At 40.4% G+C, this 20,231-nt stretch overlaps 1 protein-coding gene across 1 annotated transcript in view; it reads right to left on the bottom strand.

Annotated features, from left to right (window-relative positions):
• The window catches only part of srcin1a (SRC kinase signaling inhibitor 1a), a gene marked incomplete at both ends in the record, with an annotated part of 106,550 nt that overhangs the window by 34,144 nt on the left and 52,175 nt on the right, over positions 1 to 20,231 (bottom strand). Inside the window, 3 exons of the mRNA XM_079253108.1 lie at positions 1,186 to 1,212; positions 7,702 to 8,048; positions 8,804 to 8,833. Of these exons, the coding sequence (XP_079109234.1) occupies positions 1,186 to 1,212; positions 7,702 to 8,048; positions 8,804 to 8,833 (404 nt within the window). The remainder of the gene's footprint in view (positions 1 to 1,185; positions 1,213 to 7,701; positions 8,049 to 8,803; positions 8,834 to 20,231) is intronic.

The following is a 20,231-nucleotide window of genomic DNA, read 5'->3' as shown; positions in this document are numbered from 1 at the left end:
TTGAAGCCAACATGAAATAGTTCATATACTTCAGCATATTTAGCAGGTTTTGTGAAAAAAAAAAAAAGAAATAAACATTTGTTATAAAATGTTTACTGTGTGAGACCACGGTATAAGCGGATTAAACAACTCAGATATGTGCATTTCACGGTTTTAATGCACTTCTCTGCTGCACGTCATGGTCCAGACTCCACATTGTGCATTAAAACCATGCAATGCACAGCTCTTTGTTGTTTAATCCTTACTTGTGTTAGTTAGAACTTTGCCAAAATAACATTTTCAGTTCGAATGAAACTTACTTTTTCCTTTAAGATCTGATTAACATATCAAACAGACTGGCCTTAAAGCTGCACTTGTCATACCGCAAAGATTAACTTCATTTATGTGACCGGTGGAGTTAAATTTGAATCCCCTTTTTCAGGTCAAAGTACTTGTGAGGGTGAAGGCTAAACTGCTTTACACATTCCCATGGGCCAGGGTAAATGGATACTGATATTTAGTGACATTTCCACCCCGTCCAAATGATGCCGCAAGCATGGATACAGGGAACACTGCACCTCCGATAAACTCGGACTACTTTCATTATCTGTTTCATTTAGATAAAGAAAAAATCTCTGCCAGTTTCTATGAGACATAAGACCAAAATGCGATGCATGTGACCTTGCATACAGGGTCAAAAATACTTAATTCAGTTGAAGCCATCCGCCTGTTTTTTCAGTCTTTAAAACCAACCACAACTCGAAGCTCTCGGCTAATTTCAAAGCATTATTTCAGACGTGCTTCTGCAACACATGAGGCATCTGCAGGGTCACATGACTTCCAGCCATTAATGCCAACTGGCAGAGGTGTCATAAATCCACAGAGAAACGCTGTTCGCAGATTAAATGGAGATGGAGAAGTTTAAGCTGTCACCACCCCTGACACTTCTGCTCCCACACACCCCACAATCACACATATTCACACACGCAGCCGCTGCCCAGGGAGCCAAGAGAAGCCATGTGAGCTGCATGTTGAAAGAGCAAAAGGAGTGTGGAGACAGAGGATTGCCTGAGGGGATGGACGTGATGCTACATAGCGAAACACACGTATATTCACGCACACACACACACACACACACACACACACACACACACATGGATGGAAGGATGACAAACGCACAGTGGCACTTTGACAAGCAACACTGACCTTAAAGCTCCAGTAGTTGGGTTGTTGCTGTTGAAGGACAAAAGAAGGAGAGGAAAGAGAAATGAAGAAAAAAGTTACTTTTCTAAACACAAAAGGAGAAAAAAAACATAAACAAACTGGATTTTTACATAAAATCCTACGTACCAGCTAAAAATAGCACACGTTGTAGTCCATGTTTGACTAATCTGGATATGTGTGAAACTCATTAATATGCCTGATAGCGTCGCTTCATGCAGCTATCTAAACCACAAGCATTGATTGGTTGATAATGGCGGCAGTGGCTGTGTTGTGCAGGCATCAGGTTACAGAATCCCTGAAACCAGATTACGTTGCTGGAAATGAAAAGAGTGAAATCAAATCACACAGCAGCACAACTCTGCTGTAGGAACACTGGCTTCTCTCCCAGACTTCAGAAACCACTTGGTCGCTTGCTCTCACGTTTCCATTCTCCATCCACCTGCTGTGCTCTTTTCATCAGAACCTCAGCAGAACACCTGCTTATTTCCACCTCTGCATGCTGCATTTCTGTTCTGTCCACTTGCCCTGTACATGCTGCTCTGCCGTGTAAGAAAAGGTGCTCGTTGGTTAGCAGAGGAACTCAGCAGAGTTTTGCATTAAACCGTAATTACCCCACAGTTAAAATCAGGCCGAGCAGCCGATGGCCCAGAAATACCTTAAAATGACATGGAATAATAATAAAAGATTGGGCCGAGTTCATGAATATTAATTCTAATCCGAACTCTTATTCTAGTTCTTATTCTTATCTGCAGGCAATTTTCAGTTCATTCAGCTTTCCTTCTGCAGAGGCTGCATAACTCTGAGCAAGGATAGAAAAAAAAAAAGTGACAGGCAAGTTTTGATTTATGATAGCTCGTGGTTTTTCATTATCTGCCTTCAATTTTAATACCGTGCTGACAAAACCTTATATTGCTCCTGTAAACACAAGCAGTTTATACTGCTTACCTCACTGTAATCTGAGCTTTAATGTTCTCTAATTTAACCCCAATATCTTTCTTCATGATGCTTTTCCTTCGTTGTCTTTTTGTTTTTCTATTTAAGTGAAACTTATCGATCCGTCCTAATGAGGCAAAAACAGACGCAGTTAGGTAAAGTTTCTGGGTCAAAAAGACAAAGGCTGAAGCCGTATTATAACGCACAGAAAGCGTGAAATACAGTTTTATCTTGTTTTTATCTCTATGTCTCTGCACCAGGAGAGAAAGCAGCTACAACAGGTGCAGAAATCCTGTCAACTTGTTTACATCCATGACAGGAACCAAACCAGTCTGTACAAGGTATTCTGGGGTGAGGAAACGTTAGAAACTAGAAGTTTGGTATGGGTTATTCAGTAGTCAGGAATAAATCTGTGTCATATATAAAAACCACGCGATTCAACGTAAGTGTTAGGTTAATGTCTGTTGTTGATGGAATCTCTTCTGGGTGAATATTTGTGATATTTTTCTCCAATCCAAGCATTTGAATAAATCTTTTTTAAAGCTTGAACTGTGGTATCCTGTGAAAACTTCATCCTCATCGTCTCATTGTCAACACTGACTCGTTGGTATTTTACTTGTTGATCCAAGTCATTCAAAACCAATAATGCAAAAACTGACTCTTCTTCTGCAGAAATATGTAATTTAGCTAAAAACAGAAAGTGAGACTTGGTCTCTGTGCAAGAAATTAATATAGTTTCAACTAGCAAAGACGTTTTATTTAAAACTTGAGATTTGTTTGATTTGTGTAAATTGCGCCATTTTATCTATATGAGTAACAGCAAAATTTTGTTTCCATTATAACCTTTAGACTCAGACATACATAACCTATGATTACACATTTATATCAAAGCAAGTGCTGCTAATCTGGTCTGGACTCCAAGTTTTCTGTCTTGCTGCTATGAAGAACACGCTGGAGGAAAGACATGATGGATGTTGACAAAAAAAAAAAAAAGAAAAAAGATGACGCTTCCTATTTGTGATTATAACAACTTAAAAAATGTAATAAATAAAAAAAGTAGGAACTGTTATCAGCATGGACTCTCACCAGCTGTTAGACTAATTGTTCATGTGTGGTCATGCATGGCTTCACTGTGCTTCTTACGAGGAAACTGGTTGTATAAACTCAGCAATAATTCAGTACGAAATGTTGCACACGCTGTGGACCTTTGCAAAAACCATTCTTGCATGAGAGACTTCTGGAACAAGTCCAAAAATTTGAGCCCTGTGCTGCAAGTGTGAAAACATATCTTTTTGTTGGTTTGTTTGTTTGATTTTAGAGGTTTTACTTTAAAATCAAGATGTTAGCAAAGTGACACTATATGCAAAGTATATGAACAGGATGGCTCAGTCTCAAGGATTCATTCATCATCTCTTTTTTTTTTTTTTTTTACACGTAGAGTTCTGATCATAATAAGTGATTTCAGTCCTTTTGTACTTTTTTAAATATGTAGGATCAAACCATTTATTAGCCTTTTTTATGTTTCCTCTTTGCTATGCCTACGAACCACATGCTTCAATGTTTTGCTTAGAATAACACTGGATTTGCGACACAGCAGTAAACTTTGGAACGAGACTGCAAATAAAACTTTCCAAAGAGAAAAAAAGAAAAGAGAAAAAAAGCTGAGACTGGCTTTTTCCTATCAGTTGTGCAAGAATCAACAGCCCTCGCTAAGATTAAGCTGGCTTTGCGTGTTGACATTCATCTTTTAGCTGCATGTCCACTGGAATTACCTTATATTACATGCTCGAAGTTAACTTTTTTGCAATTCGCAATGCGTTATTTTGTCTACTAAGTAATGTTTGGGTGTTCCTCTTATCCCTACAAATGTTGGAAGTGGATCTACAAGTGTGCTTGGGCTCACTGGTACAGAGACAAGTAGGACCAAAAGTGATATGGAGCATAATCTCAACCCACGCTTCCTCTCTTTCACAGCATATGAATTTCTCCCAACATATGTCAAAGCAACTTTTATTAAAGGCAACTCTTTGAGGCGATGCTGTGGAAAATTTCTGTCTCCTAGCTGTTCTGTTCTTTAACTGGTTTTCACAATTGATGTTTAATAAAATGCATGTATCTTTAAAGTCAGAATTTCTCTGAAGAAAAACTGTATCCAAACAGAGCTAAAAGGTCACTGGTGAAGTGGGTCACTTTCAGGGACAAACTACAACACAAGGTGTTTCCACACTGGATTTAAACTGGTCTGTATGACCTGACGTTTCTTCAGTACAGCCACAAAGCATCGTCACTGACCCTACCCAGCCGACAGCAGCTGTGGGGCATCATTTGTGCATCATAAATAATTGCTGTCCACTTGCTCAGACAAAGATAATGAGCCTGAGGACTGGCTTTAATGATGGAGAAGCAATTTGTGTTCTTATGCGTCCATGTCTGTCAATATTTCTCTGTTTGTTGCATCAATGATGCACACTCAAAGTTCTCAGGTTAACACGTTCAGTCCCTTTTGACTCTTGTTTGAATGATGGTGGCAAATAAACAGTCTTGGACTTACTGCAGTGAGGCTGTGACAGCAAACAGAGAGAGTTTATTAAGATAAAAACAACCATTTCCTTCTAAATGTTGTTCAGTCTGACAATCATTGCTGCAATCAAAGCACAGAGGAAATTTGCTTGTTTCCTTCAAGCGGGTTATTTTTTCATGTTTGACTGGACCTGCACAAAAAAAACGTTTTTTATCTCCTTGCTGAATACTATGTTTAATACGATGAAACCATTTGAACCAATGTCCACCATTCTTTATTGATTCTTTGTGGCCCATTTTCCCCTCTTTTCCTGGTGTAATTGATGGTTTGCATTTGGCTTTTCTGCATTCAAATCTGATTTCCTAAAACAAATGCTTGAAATCAACCCCGTTTCAGCCTATTTGCTTTTCAGATATTTTTGCTAGGAGTTTTCTATTTTCAGGCATTTTGCTTTGCGCTTTCTGTCCTGATGTTACACATCTTCCTCTGCCAGTAAGTTTTCTCTTTAATAACATCACCATTTTATTTGGAACTCAACCTACTGGCTAAATGTTTACCATTAATCAGATACATGCAACAAGTAGTAAAGGTTTGCAGGCACTGTCTTTAAACTGGCTCGTTGCACATTTAAACTGGTGCAGATATTTAGAAATACACTGTATGTAGTTCCGATTCCTTAGTTTATCGATCAGTCTTTACATTTACACACTGACACACGGATACACTCTAACTGGACATAATCGCAGAGCTCCAGCAGAGAGAAGTAGCCACACAGAGCGGAGTGCTGCATTACCTGACCTGCATGTAAAGCAGACTGTTCTCACTCCCCCCCTCCCTCAACCTTTTCTTTCTCATGTCGTCATCCTTTCTGCACCCCCCCCTCACACTTCTTATCTTAATCATTCCTACCCGCTCACCCTAAATCCTCCTCCAGTCAGTTTGGTATCAACATCACAGCAGCCTCTCATCCTGTTTTCATTATCTGCACAGCAAATCAACCTTCTCTCAGACAGGAACACAAAAAGCTCTGAGCTATCGTCCACTCAGTTTTCGTCTAGTCTGAGCTTCAGCTCACTGAGCATATGCACTCTGTCACTACAACAACCATAACAAACAGGCATGGAATCTAATACCAGCCAGCACATCCTTATCCCCATGCACACACACACATACATTCCCTCACACACACTTGTCTACAGCAGCCTCCAGCTTGCACTTCCATCTCACCTGCAGTGCACCTGTGCCTGTCCACCACTCCAGTCATCCCCAAACTGTCCGTCAGGTGCAGCAAATCCTCATGGCGTTTTTACCCGCCTCTCCCTCCCTCTCTCCTTCTCTTACCGACCTCCCTCTTCCTCACTCAATCTTCCTCTCTCTCTCTCTCTCTCCGTCTCGCTTTCCAGTTGCACATGCGGCGGAAACTCTTTATTTAATTCATTACAACACCAGGCGATTAACTCCTTCACAGATGGGTGGTTGGGTCCTGCTGGTGCTGGTTAATTGATCAGTGGGCTGCTTGACAAGCTGCTGCGCTCCCCTCCATGTTTCCTCGCTGCCCATGCTCTTCACATCCACGAGATGACAAGGAATCCTGGGCTCCGCTGCTTCCTCCCCAGTGCAGCGAAAATGCCCTGTCACTTCAGGATCTGTCCACTCTCCAGGTGGCCGCCTCAATTTTTTTTAACCACCTGCCTTCCTCTCGTCATTCCTCTCTCCCCTCTGCCTTCATTAATGTGCAGCTCCTCCTTCTATACACAACCTGACCTTTGCAATGAGATATCCCCACTTGCCATATATGGGAGAGGTTGCCATGACAACCAGGACTCCACCTGTCTTTCACTCACTCAGTCTCTCACTCTATCCCTTTTATTCGCGCCACCACACTCCCCTCATGTGCTTTTCTGTCACGTCATTACGCTGAATTGTCCCCGATTCACACACAGCAGCGGTGCCGACACACAAAGCGAGCATGTTGGCGTTTAGTACATTATGTCCATGTGTGCTGATAGCGATAGAAGCTGCAGAGGATTGGTGATGAGGCGGTTCAGAATAAACTACAGTTGGGGGGAATTGACTAAATGGGAAAAGAGCAGGGCAGAGACATTGCAACTGAAAGAGCTAAACTGAATTAGCATATGTGCATTCAAAATGTACATAATAAGATATAAAAGTAACATATAGAAAGAAAAGCTGAGCTGCACAAGCTGCAGTGACCCTGGGCGTTATCTGAAACAGGATCTAGGACTAATTCAAACTGATCTGTTTTGTGAACAGTGGTGTACAGCAGTGGGTCCCAACCTGGGGTCTGCAAGACTGATATACAGAGTCTATGTGGCTGTTCAAATTAAGGCCATGTCCATACAGAGAAGAGTTGAGATGTAACCATTTAAGTTTTTTAATATTAATTTATTGAATGTTTCAATGTTTCATTCAAATGGAACCAGCACTACTTTGAAACTACATCCCAAAGCGAATGATAAAAAAAAACACACACACCTTGAACTTCTAATTAATATTCATCTTTATGTAGTTTAGTAAAGTCAGTGAGTTAGCAGAGCAATGATAGTCTACCCTGGTAACCTTCTGTTTTCCTGCAACATGTCATTGATAGTACACATCTGTGAAACACCACATTGTAGAGGATTCATTGATAATTACTACTTGGGTTTTATTAAAGGCAGGACTCAAAAAAATTCATTATTAGTGGGAAAAAGCTAGTAAGCTAATGACCCCAGAAAGCAAGCATGGTTTCAGCGTGGAGTGGGGAAGGGGTCCACAGCTTTTTGGTAGTTATATGAAAGGGGGTCTTCAAGAAAAATAGGTTTGAATTCAGTGTTGTACAGTAACCTGTCCTTCTAACTCCATTCTGAAAAGCCATTATGAATTAAGGACAAATTAATGGGAATGGGAGAGATGATGTCATCACTATCATATCATATAATTTCTCACATCCAAGCAGGTTTTGAAAGCTTTAATTGTTTGAATAATACACAAGTCTTAATGGCCACATATGCTACATTCATTGATAATGGAACAATGATTACCTGTTCTCGGGCAGACCGCTCTGAGGTGCCCCTCATGCTGGCGTGGGAAGGCGAGGGCGATGGTGGGTTGTGGTGGGGGCTGTGGTGTGGATGCTGCAGCTGCTGCTGCTGTTGGTACTTGCTCTTCAGATGGTCCATGAAGGCATCCCTCTTGCGCTCCATGTCAGCCTTGTGCAGGTTGGTCAGGGCCTCCAGACTCTGGGCAGCGGTGACGGTGTGGCGGTGCTCCGACGTGTGCACCAGGCCCACGTTGGAGAAGCGCCGCGCGCTGTTCCCCAGCGTCCGGTACTCACGAGGATACTCCAAGTCATCTGTCGAGATCATGTGACTGCCACCACGCTCGGGATCTAAAGCACAAGCATGGATGTAGAAGTAAGGGAAAGGAAAGAAGGGTAGAAAGTGAATCACCACCCATACAAGTATGCAGATTGAAGTGTGGAGGGATACACACCCACAGCAGGCACGCAAAGGCAGAAAACAAATGAAGGAGAAAAAACAGAAAAAAAAGGTGCAAAGGGGACATTAGAGAGAAACAGAGAGAAATGGGATGGGATGTTAGACTATTTGCCACAAGGACAGAGTTGTTCCTTGCAGAATTATTGATTTTAAGTTCCGAGAGGAAGAAAAATGAGAAAAATAAAATGTTTCTGCAGCAGATCAAAGGAGGAGGCTAAAAGTAAATGAAACAGGGGGAAAACAAAACACTTTAAAGTGAGGGGTTTGAAAGTCAAGTGGGAACATGAAATAAGAGTTCTTTTATTTCTGTCATTGTTCAGGCTTTTCTCACCGACTGCTGTCCATCATTCCCTCCATCCTTCTACACCTTCTGACACTTTCTATACATACTGTCTTTTTTTTTTTTTTAAAAACCCTAGCGTCCCTTCTGTGCACTTTTAAGAACTCCCATCACTCTGACAGCACTTGGCCTTTTAATTGGCGATCTATCTGACAGACAGCACAGTCCAAGGTGAAAGGTACACATGAAGGGAAGAGAGACAACCGGAAGGAGATGGTATGGCTTAACATAAAATATGTGATTGGAATAACAATGAACTTAGGATGTGATAACAAAGAGCAAGGAGCCATTCGCCCGGTGAGTTACCTTGCTTAGGGAAACAGGGCCCGGCGTTGGCTAAAAGAGAAACATGCCAAGGGTTAATTTGTGTGTTTGTGCACAGATTTGCAAGCAAACACAGCAAAGCACTGTCACATGACTATCAGAAAAGAGCTATCGCGACATGATAGCACTTATTCTGCATTAAATATGCATTCTTATGGATTTATTAGGGTTAACACACAGGGAAATGGTTTGTTATGAATGTGATCCATGTCTTACAATAACCCGCAGAATGATGAAGGTCATCATCGTGCTTTTGTTGAAAGAAACTGCGCAGCAAATAACATACAGACACAAACAATTAATTCACAGACTGATCATAAAAAAGCATCGTTGGTTAAACTGAAAGTGCTGAGTCTTAATAGAGCTGAATTAAGTGGAGCATCTGTACATTAAAGTCTCATCAGCAACATTAGGATGAGCTGACGAGTGAGCAGCAGATCGAGGCTCCTTGGGAGAGGCAACAAATGGACTATTAATGAACGCAGAAGACAAAAAGAAGTTGGTCACAGCGAGGACGCAGCCCTCTCCAACGCTCAAGCCTCAACCAAGTGGAAGTCTATTCGAGGCACAAGGTCCAACACAGCTGCAGCCAAACTGCTTTTGAACCCTTTTCTTATTATATTCATACTCAAAGATGTCACACTTGTGTGTGATCTGCAGTTTTAACACCCTGCCCTTATGTCCTTCCTTTTATGAAGTGCCGATGAACTGAGCAGGGGTTAGACAGAATGGACTGACCTCCTGGCTAATAGTATTAGCATTGAACTCTCCATTGCACTCTATGGCTACTAGCTGTATTCATCTGCTCCCACTCAGCCTCCCAGATCTCTGATTTACTCTTCATTAGACTGGAGCTTACTGCACATCAGCTAACAAGGACTTCACTCAAGGGTCCTATCACCATGGTAAGAAAAGCTGGGCCTGTGTGTAATAGCTGTTGTGACTGAGCATCCTCCATGACAGAAAAAAAAAAAACTGCAAAGTACTTCTATTTGTTAAACAAACAAAGCTAAACAGAACTTTGTTTCCTCCGCAGGGTGGCCGGACTCTCCCTTAGAGACAGGGTGAGGAGCTTGGTCATCCGGGAGGGGCTCAGAATAGAGCCTCTGCTCCTCCGCATCGAGAGGAGCCAGTTAAGGTGGCTCGGGCATCTGGTCGGGATGCCCCCTGGACACCTCCCTGGTTAGGAGATTCAGGCACATCCCTAGGAGAAGAGATCCCGAGGGAGACCCAGGACACGCTGGAGGGATTATATCTTTCGGCTGGCCTGGGAACACCTTGGGATCCCCCCCACAGAGTTGGCAAATGTGGCTGGGGAGAGGGAAGTCTGGGCCTCCCTGCTTAGGCTGCTGCCCCCGCGACCCGACCAGACCATCAAAAAATTGATGGATGAATAAACATGACTTCCACTGGCAAGAAAATCAAATAAGATGTAACTATAATGAATGGGAAGAAATGCCTAATATATCAAACCTATGCAGACACGGCCATCAGCCTGTTGAACCAGCAAATACCGGCCTCATAAGGAAATGATCCTCCAAGGTTGAATTTGCTCATCAAAACGCTCCCTTAGGCCAGATTCACGTGTTAATGGTCAGATGTTAATGGTCTCATTTCTCATTCACTTTTAACAGGGTGATGTCTTGAATTGTCAAATTGAATCCCGGTTCATTTAATTCAGTTTGCCAGCAGGTTGCTCCTGCAGCTTGCTCCTGCCTTAAGCCTAGCTGCCAACAGCTGGTTATGCACTTGTGCACCATTTCTCAATACATCCTGTTTTCAGTCTCAGCACTCCTAAAGAAACACTTTCTTTCTTTGTTTATCACTGGTTAATCATCTATACTCATTTTCTATAGTATGTATGTATGTATGTATGTATGTATGTATATATATATATATATATATATATATATATATATATATATATATATATATATATATATATATATATATATATATATATATATATATATATATATATATATATATATATACTAATCAGTCCTTCTTAGCTTTTATATGAGCACTGTCTTGCATCAAAAGTATTATAAAATGATAGAGGATATTATAGAAGTCAATACATATTCAGGAACATATCATGAATTACAGCCATACACTGTTTGTGAACTTTTTTCTTAGTTTCATTACCTTGTATTTCAGTAATATTTCACATAATCATCTTAAAACTGAAGATATTGAAGTTTAGATTAACTATGTCCCCTGCTAAAACCTACTGTTACCTGCATTGTGCCTTTACAATAAAGTACAGAACAAACTGAAGGCACAACATCGTAAGAATCTGCAACTAATTCAAAGTGCTCTTCGGGATCCCTATTCCTGTTTATTTCCTTTGTGAAAATGTATAATGTACTATTACACAGCAGCTGTCAAACGTTTAGACACAGCTAACCATCCAACTATGTCAACAGTGGCACCAGAAATGAAAACAGTACAGGTTCTAAAAGAAACATTCATAACAAACAGCTTTTAGTTTGGTGTTACTCTATGTAAGAAATACTGATAGAAACTGCTTCAAATGCATAAGATAGTTGTAAATGGTCGGTAAATGGTCGGTGGCCCGTCAGTGGTCAAAATCATCATCTTACCAGACATGAACATGTTTTCATCTGTGAATGGATCCTGTGGCCTCAGGTGCAGCTCTGACTGCTTTTACAACTGCAGTTGTAAAGCTCACAGTGCTATCGTTTCACAAACAGCTATTTGTCCATTCAGAGACACCATAGCTAAAAAAGTGGCACATATATGACAGTTGACAAGTATGTGGAACCACAACAAGTAGATTTAAAGGGCTCAGTCCAATAGAATAATAACAAACTTTGATTTTGTTACAGCTTTGTTATTTTGGTTTGTGCATCTTCAAACCAAATTCAAGACTGTTTTCTCTAAATCTGATCTGAAACAGTTGCATTTGATATTGTTCTTCAATTCAATTCAATTCAATTCAGCTTTATTTTTATCGGGTCACTTCACAACAATTTAATCTCAGGACACTTTACATACACTTTACAACAGACAGATTGCATCGGATCTTGACTTGGATCCAATCCCCCACCCTGAGCATGCACAGGACGACAGTGGAGGAACAATTATTCTGCAGAGAAAAGAAGGATTGACTGTTCGTAACTTTGTGTTTTTTCCTGTATTATTTTAGAAAGTTAGTCAGACCTTTATCTGTTTTATGGCTCTACATGAAACTACCGGTGTTTTGTTCTGGCTCGTGTATCAAACACAAAGCTGAACAACTGAAGTCTTCGGCATCCTGTAGAATATTTTTTTCTTCCTTGCAAAAAAACAGAAATGATAAATTGTGTTTATGTTTCAGCCTATATGGTACGCAGGATCCTTAGCATTAAACAAATGTTCAAATGACAGGCTTGAAAGCAAAAAACAGCTGGTAAACAAAAAAGTGCATCTTTAGAAAACTGTTCAACCCCTAAAACTTTTCAAACTGCAGTTTGTGGAGACATTTTGTAGAGCTGCATACAAAGCCCACAAAGCCGGCTGGAGCGAACGTTGTGTGGGCAAGAAAATAAGAATAGAAAATGGGAACAGGTTGCTCATTCATACATTTGTCATTCACAGCAAATACATTCCTACAGAAGCTGGCAAACAAAAAACCCTGACAGCCAAAACAATCAGACGGAGCAGACACAATGGCAGCAGCATTTAAACATACATCAAATAGCCTGGATGGCACGCATTTCGGGAAATAAATTTTATAGGAAGAAAGAAACAGCCGTCAGCAAGTCTGAGTGTGCAACTGGCCAAATAGTGACAACAAAGACTCAAATCCTGCAGGAAAACGGTGAAGTGTGTTGGTTGAGTGACAACAGGACTGATAGGATCTGTGAGCCCAGCCAATGACGGCTCCACTGCAAAGATAGAGGGCATGGTCAAGAGCATCAACCTGCCTAAATGAAAAACAGTCTGCTGTAGTGGGAGCTGAGAGATAAGAGATGACAAATAGTTCAGGAAGTAAACCAGCAAAAAACAACAGGCAGCAAGAGAAACCATCCAGTTAACTCCACATGCTCCTCTTTTACAGGTCTTTGAAAAAACAAATAAAGCCCAAAGTCTTTCATCAGTGAAGGTTTCCACTGGTTTTACAACATTTATCAAACCAACAACAATTACTGGAGCCTTATATAACAACTGCCAAACATTTTTTAGGATTTGTCAACAGAGTCACATTCTCCCCAACTTTTCCCTTTTCTGTCACCGGTTCCCACCGCCTTCAGTTGGGTTATTTAGGGTATCAAAGGATTTCAGCTTGTGACGCAAGGTGTTTGCCAACCCACTCACAATAACCATCAAAACACACATTATATATTCTGCATCTTTACAGCTAAATCCGGAATCACTTACCTCAGAAGGCAAAATTAGTTTTTTCCACACCTTCCTTCACGGCTACCAACTGAACCGGAGTTTCAAGTTGGGAATAGAGGATGCTGCTCATTATATGCACTGTCACAGGGTATGGAGAATCAGGGAGAGTGGTTTGGGTGCTTTGATGGATGTGGAAGTGGCAGGCAGTGCAGCTTTATATTTCGGGGATGTAGAACAAGCAGGTCAGGAAAAGTGGAGGGTCTACAAGACGCTTCATGCCTCTGATAAGAAAGCCACAGGCTACAGCTCTGGATTTAAATCTAATTTCACAGGTACTTCAAACATTTGAGTCTGTCTTTTTGTCACATATGCAGCTGCAGTTTGAGGTTACCAACTGAGCGTTTTTAAGAGGAGAAAATATGTGAATCTACTTTTTACATTCTTACAAAAACACAGCTGTCTTGAAACCACCGTGGTTACAATCAAAATCACTTCTGCCGGCTTGTTAGCTTCTTAATAACTGATTAATCTGCAGTTTATTTTTGTCATTATCCACATTTGCTCTGCCAAATGTTCCTCATTATTTTGATAAATTTTTCCATTTTAGCCAACAAATACTTCAGGGAATAACCAGGAAACTGGTCCTTGCCTTTGTAACAGCCTGCCAGAGGCCACAGAGACTGTAGATGGTTTTAAAAGAGAGGCTCAAGGCCCAACTTTTTAGTTTAGCTTTTAATTTTCTCTTTAATTTATCTATTTGTTTATTTATTTATTCATGTATTTATTTATTCATTGTTTTTTTTTATCTTTTATACATCATTGTATTACCTAATTGTTTGAGACAACATGTGTATTTTTAAGGTATTTATATATTACTTTTGTTTAATCTTATTGTTCTAATTGCTGTTTTACAGAATTATAGGTTTATTTTATTTTGTTATTTTATCACATGTTTCTTGCTTATTGTATCTTTTTCGCTCCAGTATTTTCCTCATAAGGATCCTCCGTGTTGGGGGGCTGCTCCTGTTTGATCGGCGGGGTCGTTGTGGCGGGGGTCATGCTGGCCAGGGTTCTTGGTAGGACTTCTGCACTACTGATGTGGGCCCCGGCCTGCCCCGGCCTTCCCCGGCCTGGGCGTTTCCTGTAACTGTGTCTCCAGTGGTCATTCCTGAGGCGGCATTTGATGTCGACGGATCCTGCAGTATTAAGCCAGTTACAGATCCTGAGGATAGTTTATTTATTATGGTCTAGAGGTTCAGGGAAAGGGTGGAGTTGTGTGTTTGGGCTGCATGTGGGGTTGTGTGTGTGTGCATAAATGTTAAATTGTTTTTATGTCGTAAAGCACTTTGAAATGCATCTGTATGAAAAGTGCTATATAAATAAAGTTATTGATTTGACTTGATAAAGCATATCGTGAAAATAATAATGCAGTTCAGAACTGCACAGGTCCTTGAAAAATGAAGAATGGGATCATGCCTGAAAAACAAAATATCCGATCATCAAATGATGATCGGAAAAATGAATAACAATAATTTTATTCACAGACTGATAAACAGACTGTGGCAAACATTCTTAAAAAATGGGTTTAATGAAAGTGGCTGAATACGAACTAGCTTAACTAATTACCAAAACATGGAAAACTATTATCATGCATATTGTTTGGAATTAAGAGAGTCATCATTTCCTCTTTTTTTCTTTAGTCTTTGTGACAAACAGTATAAAGTTGAAAAGGCAATTAACTAATAATCAAACAACTCTTTAAGCTTTAAGGTTTATGAAGATTAGGAAAAGCGTTCTTCATTGGCACAAGATTCATGAATAGTTTCAAGGTTGTAAAATTACAGTATGTAAACAATTTCAAGGTTTTCTTTCAGGCTATCTGTCACTCCACTGTTAGTGGAATAAGAAAGCAGGTTAAAAAGAACAGGACAGGTCAATAAGTAAGTAAACGGGTAACAAATAAAGCAAAATTTTCAATCAGCTAGCCTCTTAAATTGATCACTGACCCTCTTTGTTCCAGTCAGATCATTTCCATTCAAACATTTTTTAGATAACTGTCTAATTTTTTTCCATGGTCAGCTGTGTCTTTAAAAAGAGTCAGTTTAGCCCTCAGATGCTCTGATAGGACAGTGTCCTACCTAAGGGGTCTATTGTTATGCAGATGGTCATGGAAGGCAAAGCAAGCTCTTCCCTCTCATGAAGCCTCATTTACTGCTAACATGGCATGGCTCCTTGTGTGATGTCGGCTGTGACAGCACAGGGCAAAGAAACCAGCGGAATATTAAGCCGGAAAAGAACAAGGGAAGAAGCGAAATTGCAGAAGCAGGTGAAAACAGCAAAGTGCAAATCAGGCTTTTCTATTAAGACTACAGGCAAGAGGAAATAAGCCAAGCCTGGAGCTGTTTGCAATTGTAACTCTACATGCTCCAATGGGAACAGTTAAAACAAAATTACTAGAACACAGCCAGGATTAAATATAACATTCTGGAAAAACCACCAACAGGGCCTCTAAGCATCCTGCAGGTCACCACTCAAGAATTACCTCCACTTTGATCTGCATAATTCACACAAAGATTTTGAGAGGAAATCCTGTGAAGCACAGAGAAAGGAGCTGATAAGTTGGATCAAGATTCTTTGCAATGCTGCTGCTTTCCTGCTAAACGTGCAAACAGAACTGATTCACTGCAAACTGTCCCACACCACAGAAATGTACCACAGCTTATATATTAATACAGATATTTGGATTTCATTGAAAGAAAATAAAAAATAGCTTAAAGATAAAAAGACACTTCCATCTCTTATCTCATTCTTTCCTACTAGTCGTGCTTGATGACACATAAGCTTGCCAACACGTGCACCTCACATTTTATATCCTCCATTAAAGTAATCTCTAAAAACTTTGAGGGACTGCAACACCAGGGGCCTCATTTATTAAACTGTGTATAGCAACGATGACTACAGTGCAAAAAAAAGAGGAATTTTCTGGAATACAAGGTAGAAATTCTAATAGATGAGGTTATAAAATGTAAAAATGTTTCATTGGGTGGACATGGGATGGACATCAGTGACACCAGAAAGGCAGGGGAGTGTCAGCAGGGCACAGATTCTGTCAACGCATCTCATCAGACCACCTGACTTATCCAGAATGTAAAAATAAAGTGGTCAGACAATAAAATGAATGGAGAAAGTGCATCGCCGTCCACAGGAAGAATATGTTCGCCAGGGAGGAAGGGCTGCTCACTCCCACATATTAGAAACATTTGGGGAAATTGAACAAGTCCAGAGATACGCTGGAACCAAACGCACCAAATGCTTCTTTATTTCATTTTATAAAATAAACGACACAAATGAGTTGTTTTCTAACTCCAGTTCATTTATTGTTAAAATATTGGTGTTCCTGTGTGTCCCAGCATGTTTGCAGCACTGCAGCTGTGGTTGGAGAGGTGGAGGCCAGGGAATCCACCTTGTGCCCCCCAGCAGGCGTGCCATCAAGCAGGTGGTGCAGGAGATGGGGAGAAATAAAAACCACCCTGACAGAAATGACACTAAAAGATAAACTTGTGAATAAATAAGAATTCTCTACTTCTGATGTGTTGCATCACTTCTAAACACGGCGCAAAGCAGAAGTGTTTGGTTCCAACATGAGAGGATGAGTTTGAGATTGTCTGCAGTGAACGTGACACGTTTCCATTTAGTACCATGTTATGTAGCATATGCACCACTAGCTTGCACACATCTGCAGCTGTACAACACAGGTTTCCTCCTGTGCATCAAGGCACCTCCACCTGCACTTTGTTACTCTGCGCTCTGTGTTGGAATTTCCCATCGGAAGGTGCCGGGCTCGACTCCAGTCTTCCATGCACCATGTTCATCATCAGAGACAGATGATGATGCTAACACTGTGCGCCTTTACTCATTTGAGTGCATTTTATATCCAACCATCAGTTTATGTTACTGAACATCTGCAGGGGCCTGTGTGAACTTTATTAGTATGATAGCTTCTGTATGACTTAGTAACTGTGTGATCTGGCTTTTATAACATGTAGAACTGCTTCGTTTCAGAACATATTTTACTAGTGGACGTTTTACTTGGTGGAGTAACAATATCAAATACGCTTTTTATCATTTTTGTAAATGCTGTAAATGTACAACATTCTGTGTTAAAGTTTATATTCTATTTTGAACATATGTCTCAAATTTCACACCATTTCTTTAGTTTTATTTTCTGCCTTTGGTGTCGCTGTTTCCCGTTTCTCCAGATTTTGTGAGTTGGTGTGAAGGTAGGAACATTTTACCGCCAAGGCATGTTTTTATAAATCTAAAAATATAAAAGTTGACTATAACTGGCGTAAGCCCAGTTTTGTGCGTGCGACAGCCCTATAAATGAGGCCCCCGGAGAGGAGAGTTAAAAGGGTGAAACTGACAACTGGACAGTAAATGTGAGCCATCAGGAGAAGGTCAGCATGCATGTCCGTGCTGCTCGATGTAATACCAGTCCAAGAAGCCTCAGAAATCTTCAAGTAAAACCTGCACGGATAACTGAAATAAGTTGCAATGCACAAAGTAACACAACACCCTCTTGATTATTAAAATATGCACAGTAAAAACTGGCACGTCCATCTTCTCACATATTCCCCTTATCATTTCTTATTCCCTACCCATAAACACTGCCTCCTCCTAACTTCGTTTCCATGGGCAACAGCTGGGAATGCAGAGGAGGCAGCCAGGAGTAACGTGGATCCAAAAAAGCACCTGTTAACACACAAAAGCACAAACACACACACACACAGACAATTGTAGCTTGCTGTTGCACCAGCGAAACACCTCTGGGGCCTTCTGCAGCTCAAACAAATATATTTGTGCTCAAATGGAGGATCAATGCTGGATATGACGTGTTGGTGTGAAGGAAGACAGAAGAAAGGAAAAGAAAGACAGCTGAAGGCGCAATTATAATGCAGCTCTTTGTTACAGAACCTGGCAAAAGCCGGCTGTTCGAGTCCAGCAGCAGGTGAGAAAGTCTCTTAATTACAGCCCGTTGTTGAATCAGGTCAGTCAGAGCATGAAAGCCAGTGGGTGTGAAGAAGACACTCCAACCACACCTCATTATATCAGTGCTACTACGATTAGCTCACTGGGGAGCCCCCTGCTACCTTCAGTAAGACGCCAGATGGAGATGAGCAGATGTGATAGAGTTAAGAGATGATGGATGGAAAATAGGAGGAGAGCGTAGTGGCTCCATGCTCTCCTGCAAGAGACGATTCAAAGGGATCTACCTCCACAGGGGGATGGACTTCAGATCTCCACAGGGCACCACACTGACAGGTAGTCATAGATACCCCACTTTAACAGGATGAAGGCAAATGCAGGGCTGCTTAAAATAACTTCACTTTTTTAGGATTTCACAGATGCCTTAATAACAGAAACTTTCAATATAAGGTTAACTGATACAACTAATAAAAATGTGGATAATGTTTTATTTGTGGTTGAACAGATTCATATTTTAAGGCTGTTTTCTTTCCAGTGGATTATAAATCCACAAAATAAAGAAGGTTTCAAGTTTGTAAAAAATGCATTTCCTGTCAAAAAACAAGCCTAATGGACTAATGGAACATATGTGTACTAATAAAAATACGGCATCACTGAGAGTACGGCAGGAAGAAAAGTTACGTTCTGACTGGAAAACAAATCAATAAAGCCTTAAAAGCTCAAGGTTATCCTCCTGAAATTTCCAACATAGTGAAACGCTAACAGATTCAGTTGCAAAGAGCTGCAAAACTGTCAGGTCAAAACAAACAACTTTGGGCTGACTTTGTAAATACAACAAGTCTTTGTAATGTTATTACAAGGCAAGTGAAATAATCCATCATAACTGTTGTTTAAATAAATAAATATATAAATAAAAGTGAAATAAAACTATTCTAATTGGTGTTTAAACACTGGTGTAGTAGTTTCTTAATCTTAATAAACTAAACTAAACTAAACTAACTAAACTAAAGACATTCAACACTTATTACACTGAAAAAGCTGCTGCTGACAAAAACACCAGCAATCTTGCAAATAGATGCAACAAACACACAGTCAGAACTTCCCACACATGCACCCTGCAGATTGGCACTTAACCAGATGCTGGTGAAGAAATGTGTACACCACTCTAAAAAAAAATCCTTGCAGCCTATGCAATAAGTAGCATCCATTTTTATCATTAGGTGATCTGATACTTCATCGATCCCTGCTGGGAATGTTACTTCCTGCCTGATCCTTCCCTCATGGACATCAGGCTACAGTGTCAGGAACAGAGCAGCGTCTGGTGCTGGTAAGTTATTAACCGTCATCTATCAGATGTCAGCAGATCTGATCCCTGCTGAAATCAAGGCTAAAACCCAGGTAATCTGTTGCCAGCTGGACTTCCTGTATGCAGAGTGAAGCAAGAAACAATCAGACCACATCTGATGCGATTTGCTAACCCTCCACTATTTCAAAATCAACAAGTGTTGTTCACTATATAAGAAAAAACACACAATAAAGGAAAAAAAATGAAGAAAAAAACCCACAAGGTTCAAACGCAAAGAAAAGCACCAGAGCTGCACGAAGCAGCGCGTAGCTGAGCCGGTGTGCAAAGTGATGAAAGCAGCAACAAAACAAACCATAAAAGACAGATTTCGCAGTTGGGAAACACCATCACCTGTGGTACCATCCATCCTGCAGTTTTTTTTTTTATTCCACAAAAGAAACAAAGACTACACAGTAACCTGACAACAATGAACAGCTCTGCTGGAAAACATACTGAAATAACTTTTAGATCATTTAAAAACAAAAACAAAAATTCTCTCTTATTACTAAAATCAATACCTCGCTTGATTATAAGGAAAATATTCAGGCATTCTGTTATACCAAGAAAACAATAACTGGAAGTGTGTAAACAAATCCAAATATCATATTTCTTAATAAAGATTTCAGGACAAAATAACAGGTAGAATCAGACCAAGTGTGGGGACAGACAGACTTTCTCAAGGTGTAAACATTACAGTTTATTACTAAAACAAGAGCAGCTGAGGCAGGTGGA

The sequence above is a fragment of the Telmatherina bonti genome, assembly GCF_933228915.1.
Source record: "Telmatherina bonti genome assembly, chromosome: 14".
Lineage (NCBI taxonomy): Eukaryota > Metazoa > Chordata > Actinopteri > Atheriniformes > Telmatherinidae > Telmatherina > Telmatherina bonti.
This window is presented reverse-complemented; position numbering and strand designations above follow the sequence as displayed.